The 9548-nt window shown below is 36.8% G+C and overlaps 1 protein-coding gene across 1 annotated transcript; it reads left to right on the top strand.

Moving 5' to 3' along the window:
• Positions 1–207: 207 nt before the first annotated feature.
• Positions 208–4155, top strand: tdgf1 (teratocarcinoma-derived growth factor 1). Its single transcript, XM_062435047.1, has 6 exons — positions 208–257; positions 394–437; positions 1370–1588; positions 2494–2608; positions 2946–3055; positions 4049–4155. Exons 1-6 carry the CDS (start codon positions 235–237, stop codon positions 4153–4155), a joined length of 618 nt encoding a protein of 205 aa, XP_062291031.1. The 5' UTR covers positions 208–234.
• The last annotated feature ends 5393 nt before the right edge of the window (positions 4156–9548 follow it).

Genomic DNA, 9548 nt, shown 5'->3' on the forward strand with positions numbered 1-9548 from the left:
AGTGAAACACACTGATACAACCTCAGAGGAGACGAAGTTACTTTACATCAACTCAACAGAGGAGAATTGATCTTTCTTTCTTTTTGGTTGTGGTAAACAGTCGGTGGTGAAGTTAAGAAAGAACTCGTTTTGGCACAGTATTTTAATTTAGAATTTAAGTATTTTTTTGTTTTATATTCGCTGTGACTGTGAAGAAAAATCGAGTGAGTTGGATTTTAATTTTATTCCAGTAGGATGCGTTGGACGAATCTGATCAGGTGAGTCCGGAGCTGAAATTAATGTTTAATGTAAATAAATGAGACAGAAGTTATTATTATTCGTGTTGTTGTTTATCTGTGCAGTAAATAGTTTAGATGTTTAAATATGATGTTGTGTTTTTTTTTATGTTTTCAGGGTTTTGCTCAGTGCTGTGATCTGTCTCCACTCTGCTGCCTCAGGTCAGTTTATCACACAAACATACTAATATCCTTCTCATGTGAGCTGCTGATATAGAACTGTTTAATGTGTGTGTTTTTTAGTTTTTTAATATATGTTTATTTTCTATATTTGCTGATAAGGAGAGTGAAGTCTGTTTAAAGAATTAAAAATGCCAAGCTTAAATGCCACAGCCAATATCTGCAAAAACTCTACATATAATGTATTCAAACTAATTCTGAATATATCAATTTTGTATCAAACAGACCACATTTATTTAAGTTTTTTTTTCATAAAGTTCAGAGTACAAAAAGATCTGTCAATTTGAACACATCAGACAAGTTTGGGGGTTTGTGTTCATGATTTTAAGTTTTTGTCTTCATTAAATCTACAAGTAGATACTTGTAGATTTTATACAAGTAACACAAGTAACAGTGTGTGTGAAAATGAATTTAAAGGAGCAGTGTTTTAATGCAGATTATTTATATTCAATATTTTTTACTGACAATCCTCAAATGCAGGATGGTTTCAAAATGTTCGGACATATTTTTCAATGTTCGGGGCAGCCATTGGTTACCATTAATGAGATTTATTTCATTATTTTAAATAAGAAAGTTAATAATAGGCAAGGTTTAAATAGACAATAAAATACTAAACATTACATGTTCACTCTGATGGATTTACAGCAAATGTCAGATGTCTGTCACACTGTGGAAATGTTTAAAACGTAAAAAATGTCAGTTTTAAGAGTTTTAAGAGTTGATCTCACTTACTTCCTCAGTTTTTCAGACTCCATTGACTTTATGTAGATGTTAGTGGGACTACCTACTTTCATTCAACTCCGCCTCCCCTTCCCCCCATCCCCCCTCTTCTTTACAGTCAGTGTGTTTCAGCAAGGTTTGTCCTCTTATTGTCCTCGACCACTTCTGACTTTGCTGCTGTTTTTACTTTTCAGGTTGTGAGGGAGACGACTGCAACAGAAGCCAGACCTCCTCTTCATCTGCCTCCTCTTCATCACCTTCTTCTTCTTCATCATCATCTTCTTCGGTGGTGAAGGCCCCTCAGACCTCCCAGGACTTCCTGGGTCAGTTTACCCAGGTGAACTCACCAAACAGCGGGGACCGTAAACACCGCGACGCCAGCGCTGTGCTTCCCTTCATCGGCCTCACAGGCAGTACGTTTTTTACATTTTCACATTTCACTACTGTATGCACAGATGGGTGCAGCAAACCCTCCACCCCCACCTGAAATACCAGCTAAATTCAGGACAGAAGATGTAACTTTTTGTACTTATTAAAGGAGTGCTCATCTTATTTTATTCATCCATTTATTTTATTTAGGATTTATTTGGCTGGGGCAATGCACATCAATTAACAATTTAGCAAAGCACAATAAAAAAATAAGAGAAAAGAAAGAAAAAAATATTCAAATAAACATTACATTATGAACTAGAAACAGCATATCATCTAATGTTGATACACACAGAAGCTGTAGGTTTAGTGATGGCTGCAGCTCTGGTGTTGTTTAAGCCAGAGAAAGGGTTGAACATAAAAACAACAAAAATATTGGGATTAAGATTTTCGAAGTCAGCAATCTTGATATTTGCTGAAACATAAAGTGATCCAGATAAAATATTTATATAATGGAATGAAGAGAAAGAAATCCAATACAGAGGTTCATGGTGACAGACTGAGAGACTTTCAGCAGTTTTCAGGCAGTTGTCAGTTAGTTTTAGTGTTTTTCTGTTATTTTCAGATGTTTGTTCTGACTCTCAGTGTTTGTCTGCTGATGGAAAGCAGAGGAGGACAAGAATGTGCTGCCAGATGGAGACTCTGGTTCATGTCACAGATGCAGATACAGGGAGAGAGCCTCAACCTGAGGTCTGGGGGCAGTGCAGGGACTGTGACCAAAATACAATAAAAAGACAAATGACAATAAATTAAAAACCACAATAGGAGCAAATAAGAGAAATGAATGAATAAAGACACAATACGGTAAAATGACATTTTAATCTTGAATGGAGGAAATAGATTTAGACCATTTGTTGACTTTGTTGTCTCTGTTTTTCTTCTCATCCAGCTGCTGAGCAGAGTCGTAGCTGCTGTAAGAACGGAGGAACCTGTATCCTGGGCAGCTTCTGTGCCTGCCCTCCATTCTTTACCGGGAGGAGCTGCGAGTACGACCAGCGCATCAGGTAAGGATGACACAACAGCATTTATATTCAGCTTCTAACAGGGGCTGACGGCTCCAAAGTTGTCCTTTGTAGTCTAAGCTTAGCTCAAACATCTTCATTTGAATGTGTTTGAGAGAAAAGGTCAAAGTGAAAGTGTTGCTTATGTCAGGCCTACTTCAAAATACAATAGGTAGTCAAACATGAGATTCCAAAACCATAAGCACTTCACATTTTAAATTAAAAATTGAATTTTAACAACAATAAAATAATAAGCACAAGTCTTATGAGTTACTGCACATCTAATAATACAGTGATTGTTTCCATAGTTTAATAATTCCTACTCTTTATGTCCTTGCAGGAGCTGTGGTTTGATTCCTCATGGCGAGTGGGTTCAGAAAGGCTGTTCCTACTGTCGCTGTGGTTACGGTGTCCTGCACTGCTTCCCCCACGTATTCCATAAAGACTGCGGTAAGATACAAGTGTATGAAATGACAAAGTTTTGTCTCTACATTTCTGGTTCCTGTTTTAGACTGGTTTCAGTTTATATCTATGAAAATGAGACAGCAGAGACTTGAAACTTCAATCAGTATTTAGGGTTAAGAGCTGTGATTGTGTTTTAAAACTCTGGGTCAAAGCCTTTGCATAGACTGAGTCACAGTCTGTTCATTCCTCTTAACAATTGAGCATTTCCATCTGAGTTTGGTACTTTTCTGTGTATTTCCACGTCTGTTCACCACCTGAGGTGTCCTTTAAGTGAATGGACAGCAAACGTTTTTACAACAAGGGTGTGGACGACCCGTTGACGACCAACAGTCAGATCATAGGTTTAAAAACTGTCGTTCACACGTTGCATTCCTACAACAAAATCATCTGAGTGTTCACAGTAAAGTCCTTCAGAGTGTAAATGCCCCTTTGAACGACCACAGGCCTCGCCTCCTCATTTACAGTTCCATGCTTTTATTCCAAAATGCAAAATTCCTGCACAAACATCAAACAATGACACACTGTGTCCACATTAACCCGCCTAAATATGAAGACATCTTCTTTTTTTTTCTTTTTTAAAAAAAAAATATTCCCTTTCAGCCCTCTGTCCATATGAATCTGTTACTTTCCCACCAAAAAAATAGCATTTCCAAAATTGCCCTTGTTGTGAGGTAAATGTTAAAGTGCCAGCATATCATTTCAGGAAAATTTTAATTTTTATCAAGTTTTCTCATAAAGTTCTGAATATAAAATGACCATTCATCAACTATCAGAACTGTTTGTCAGTAAATGTGGTTTTATGTGGGGTCATAACATTTCTAACTTTTACTACATATGCATTATTTGCCTTAAGAACCTATGTTTCACATATTGTTGCTGTCCAATGAAAACCCTCTCAGGAGCTTTTTGTACTTGAGGTCTGCACTGAATGATGAATCCAGTCCTTCATTTGTTTTTTGTCTTTTTCTCTGGTTTCAGATGACTCAGAGGAGGTGCGTTGGTATCGTTCATCAGCTGTCCGGATGGTTCAGAGTGGCTGCTTCCTCAATCTGATGCTGCTTCTTGCACTATTGCTCCTCCTCTGATGGTTTTTAAAACACAGCTTCTGGACATGAACACTAGGATTAATGGGAAACACTGAGCTGTTCTTAAACTGCTTCTTCAGGACTTAAAGCTCAGTTTCCAAACCCAGTCTGGGCTTCATAAGCTTTTAAAAAAACACTTCTGAGAGTTCTTTTCACTGTAGTGGAGAAGTCAGGAAACTAGAAGCTGTTCCTTCAAGAGTGAAGACATGTTGCTCTCAAGCGTCCTTAAAACAAACTTCACAGCAATACAGTCATTTGTGTCCAAATGGAACAAACATTTGGATTTTAAACTCTGTAGTTTGAACATGTGATTTCTGGGGACCTTAAATTATGTGGTGGTTTACGGGGACCTACAGAAAGTCGTCTGCATTAACTCAGCTATTTATACTGCATCATATTTTTGGCTCCACCACCTTTTAAAGGATGAGCCTTAGAGTCTGAGGATCTTGTTGAGGACTAAAAGCTGATTGGACTCAAACTGTACCACTCTTAATATTTTCAAGCATTCAGTGAACTTTAAGCAAATTAATTTATTCAAGTAAGAAAAGCATTTCAGCCAGTGTGTTTGAATTATTTCCAATTGCTTCCACTGCAGTTCCTCTTGTTTTATGGAGGTTTCTAAATTTCTAACATATTAGAAATCAGTAACTGACTGAATATTTTTTTAGAATGTAAAATATTAGTGTGAATTTTAACAAAAACCATGGAAGGCAACAAAAACAATGAGTACAACATGATATTTATCTAGTTCTCTGATTGTAGACATATATTTAAACACATCTGCATGTTCGGTTCAAATCAAGAGTTAAATTCTTTCAGACTCTGTGTGTTCCTGTTTTTTGATTATTTTCCTTCCAGTGGAAGGTTATCTGTGAGTCCATGATGTCTGGAAGAAATGTGATGTTTGAAGCAAGCTGTACATAAGAGTTTTATGGAAAATATGATTTTTTTTCTTGTAATTTTTTATCTGTAGCTGAATGTCAACAGATATTTTTCTTTGTAAAGGAAGATGCAGAGTTTCTTGTTTTTTCACTTTGTTTCTTCTGTCTGTTTGCACAAACTGTGAGCTGATGTGACATTTTGTCCTTTAAATATAACAGTGTCAACATGTACAGTATACATTATGTGTCTATTAAAGATTTATTGTTGTGTTGCACCAATTCTGTGGTCATGTTGTGGGAAGCATCATTTAAACAAATATGACACTGAAAGTGACACGAAATTCTACTTTTGTCTGATAACATTTCATAACTCCATGATGTCATGTTTCAGTGTAAATACTGAAATAATATATTTTTATTTTTAAAAAGAATCTTCTTTAAAACTCTCGCCTCACACTCAGCTATCTGTAGGTATTTGAAGTGGGAGATTTTCTCCCTCTGTCTCTTATCTCCAGAGTTTATTGATGAGGGTTTGGATTGATTATCTGCTGCTTTCTTATCTTAAACAAACACATCATCTGTTCTGCAGTCTGTCAGCCTACCAGCTGTTACAGCTTGGAGCTCTTAAATTGACAGGCACAATAATAGTACAGCTTTTTTTTAAAGTTGAAAATAAATCACCATTAAAGATCACTTCTGGTTTATTACCACTGGGGTCTTGTGTTCTTAACTTTGTCCATTATATTTTATTAGTCATATTAATATTGTACGGTTGAATCTAGAAATGGTGACACTATAAAGAAGTCTGATGGATCAAGAAACTTGATTATCAGACAGGTTGAAGTAATGGACAAAACTATGAAAACAATAATAATACAACAAATCAGAATTGTGCTTTGACGCTAAAACAACCTAATATGTAACATGTCCATCAAGGAACCATCACAGTGTTGCAGTCACAAAAATAAACACAAATGCAACCACCTTGCCTCCCATAGTATGGAATCGGATGTGACTGAGGAGTAAATGAAGAGGTAAAGTGCACGGATATATGCTCTTTTGTCAAGAAGCAGGGTTTGTTCAGTTTAATCCCACAGTATTAATGATTTAATCTCTCCTTTGTAAATCAGCCAATCACATATAACAACATCTATAATTCAACTGTTCTGATTGGACAGATAACATCCATGACGAATAACTGGAAAATGTGATTTAACCTCTAAGATCTTGTTGGACCTCCTACAGCCTCTGTCAGACATGTATTTCTTTCCCTCTGGTGGCACAGCGAATCTCCACTGAAGGATTTTTTAAATGTATTTCCTGCTGAAGCATCCTTGATTGTACCAGGAGGAGGAGATTCTGAGACAGTTCCTGTTTTCATTTCCATTTCTGCCAGCTAATGATAAAATGATTTAAACCTCTCTGCTTAGTGTGGAAATGTCTGCTGATTCCTGAATGTTGTGTTAGTCAATTTCCTGAGGAGGTGGTTAAAGGGATTTGTGAAGATTTGAGGAGCTGCAGGTGGAGTTGGAAGGAGCGTCAGGAGGCAAACAGAGGAGGAGCAGCAGGAGGTTTGGGAGCAGATTTGAAAGGATTAAAAAGGATGTGAAAGAGGGGGAATGTTAAATGATTTTATTCAATGTTTCCACATCCTCTTGTGTTTTTAGGGATGTGTCAGTGCTCAATCATTGATGAACACATGAAACCAGAAAGATAAAGAAGATCTGATATCAAAACACCAAAATGCCCCAGTGTGAGACTGTACAGTTTGCCTAATACCAAGATTGTAGTTTCAGTGTTCAGTAAAGTAAATAAAGTGGAAGAAAGAGATAGTCAGGGGTTAATTATACTGAGGAGGAAACTGTGTGTGTTCCTTATCTCCCTAAGTTCCCCAAATAACAACTTCACTTGCTGATAATAGCAACCAGAGAGAACACACAGCCAATAGCAGCCATTAACACACACAACACAAACACATATACGTACACACACACATTTTGCAAGGCATTACCTGTGTCCTCACAAAGCAAAGATGTCCCCATAAAGCAAAAATATCCTAACAATGCAAAAATGTCCCAACAATTCAAACATGTCCCCACAATGACATGTCCCTTTTGAAGTATTGAGGACTGTCCAAAGTGTCCCCACAATGCAAAAATGTCCTCACTATGGCCATTTAAATGCTGTATCTGTACTGAAGTGTTACCCTTTTTTTCAACTGAACACAACAGCTGTTAACAGCTCTGTACTGATATCTACAGGCTGCATGTTTAACAAATCAAACTTCTGTCCAGTATGTAGGCCTCTTAGGAACATTTTTGTCAAAATTCTAATAATGAAAATTCACATTTTTGCCCTTATTCTTACAATTGTGAATAAGTGGCATACACATGAAATGTACTAAGTGAAAAGAATTGGCTTGAGATCTCAAATGTTTTAAAGCTGCAGTGCATGACTTTTGTCTTCCTTTTCTGGCAGTGAGAGTAATTGGGGGCACTCAGCTGTGACTGCCTGACACAGGCATGCAGCATGCACTCATGTGCACCCTGAAAGGCATACAGAGAAGGCCGGTAAAAACGGCTATGTTTTGACTGCCCACTGTCCCAATGGGATTTGTCCCAGTATGCAAGATGGCAAGTACACCACTGGCAACAGTAGGGCATAACCACTGTTGTGGCTGTACAACGGTGAATACATTTGTTTGTTTTTTTTTTGTTTTGAGCATCACACAACCTCTGCCAAATTACTATTACTAATTATTATCAAAATTTGATCTATTTAGTCCGATCATATTTGAAAAGTATAAAGTTCACACAATGATTAACGGCCAAAGGGTCAGTGCAGGAATGTTGTGCCCAACATGAGATTTAAAAACTCTGTATACTGTGAAATCCAGAGAGATTTATCAGGTGGTGATTGTGTGAACTCGTTCGGCGAGGACTTGAATGGAACAGACATTCATTTATATGTAAAAGTTTGGCACTGCAGATTTCAGAAAGAAAGAAAATCTAATTATCAATCACCAAGAACAGGCAGAGGACACACACTGACCAACAAAAAGAAAGGTATGATAGTAAGTTGATTTTTCTTTTTTTAAAGAAAGATACAAGCTCTGTCTCAATATCCACACAACACAAAACAGTTGATTTTTCATTTATTAAAACTGTATTTTTCACTAAGTAATACAAACTGCAAAAGTATGACACAGATTCTGTATATCTAGTCATATTTTCAGAACTATGCCCTTTTTTATTAAATTCATCTGACAAATACATTTTTTCCAGGCATGAAAACATGTTATCAAAGGAATCTATTATAACCGACTTGAACCCAGTTCACCTGCTGTAATGTTTCAGACTCAAATCATAGATTGTGTATTGTGAATCACTTTCACAAGTGGTAATGCCAAAACAGTGGAATGATCCTTTAATTACGTCTTGTTTTATTAACCTACAAACACACAGAGACATGTTACTGTCAGCTGCTTTAATCCCAGCAGCAAAGTTTGTTCTGTGATGCTGATCAGCTGCTTGGATGGATTTGAGAAAAGTCATTGGTGTGTGTGTGTGTGACATGATATCAGAGTTTTGTAATGCCTTCCATCTGACTCGCACGTTGAGGGATTTTGTCAGCAGCCGCAAGAAGTCGCACATTAAAATGTAATGCACACATGCTCACACGCACAAATGCCCAAAAATTGTAACATTGATACATTATTTTATTATGATTTATTATGACTTAAACATTTTCCTCTGTTGTGTCTATTGTCGAAAGGTTAAAGGACTAGTCAGTGATGCTATGTATATGTTAAATATAGGTGACTTTTTGAGAATATGGAATAAAAGTCAGGTAATATTTTATAATAATCTGAGAATACGGAATCAAGTTTGAGAAATTAACATTCCCGATAAAAATGTTTACATCACAATCACTGCCTAACCACCCAAAACAAGAACAAACTATGATCAATAATTAAAAATAAGTATCCAAAGCAAAAAACACATGTAAAAACATTCATTCTCAGACAGAAAAAAACGTAAGTATAAAATGTTATGGGGAGAAAAATGGTTGACAAACTTTTAATACAGGGACTAAATCTGAGTTGTGAATATTTACTGATTCTGTCATTCTGGCCAGTCCCTCCCAATAATGTTTACGAATACCACATATTCATATTTCCCACGAGTCAAAGTCTGTAATCGTCCTTAAAATTTGAATGGAGTTACTACAGTGTAATTTACTGTTCTGTTTTGTTGTAGTATTGTCAGTGCATGACGTCACAGTTACATTTTCATTGAACAGCTTTGTTGTTGTATTCGTTGTTCACATACAAATGATAATTGATTCACTGCAGATCTGGAGGTTTGCTGCACTTTGAAAGTCTCTCTCTCTCTCTCTCTCTCTCTCTCTCTCTCTCTCTCTCTCTCTCTCTCTCTCTCTCTCTCTCTCTCTCTCTCTCTCACACACACACACACACACACACAAATATTGTCACAGACTCTGGCAAACCTG

The sequence above is a fragment of the Scomber scombrus genome, chromosome 15 (genome assembly GCF_963691925.1).
Source record: "Scomber scombrus chromosome 15, fScoSco1.1, whole genome shotgun sequence".
Taxonomy (NCBI): domain Eukaryota; kingdom Metazoa; phylum Chordata; class Actinopteri; order Scombriformes; family Scombridae; genus Scomber; species Scomber scombrus.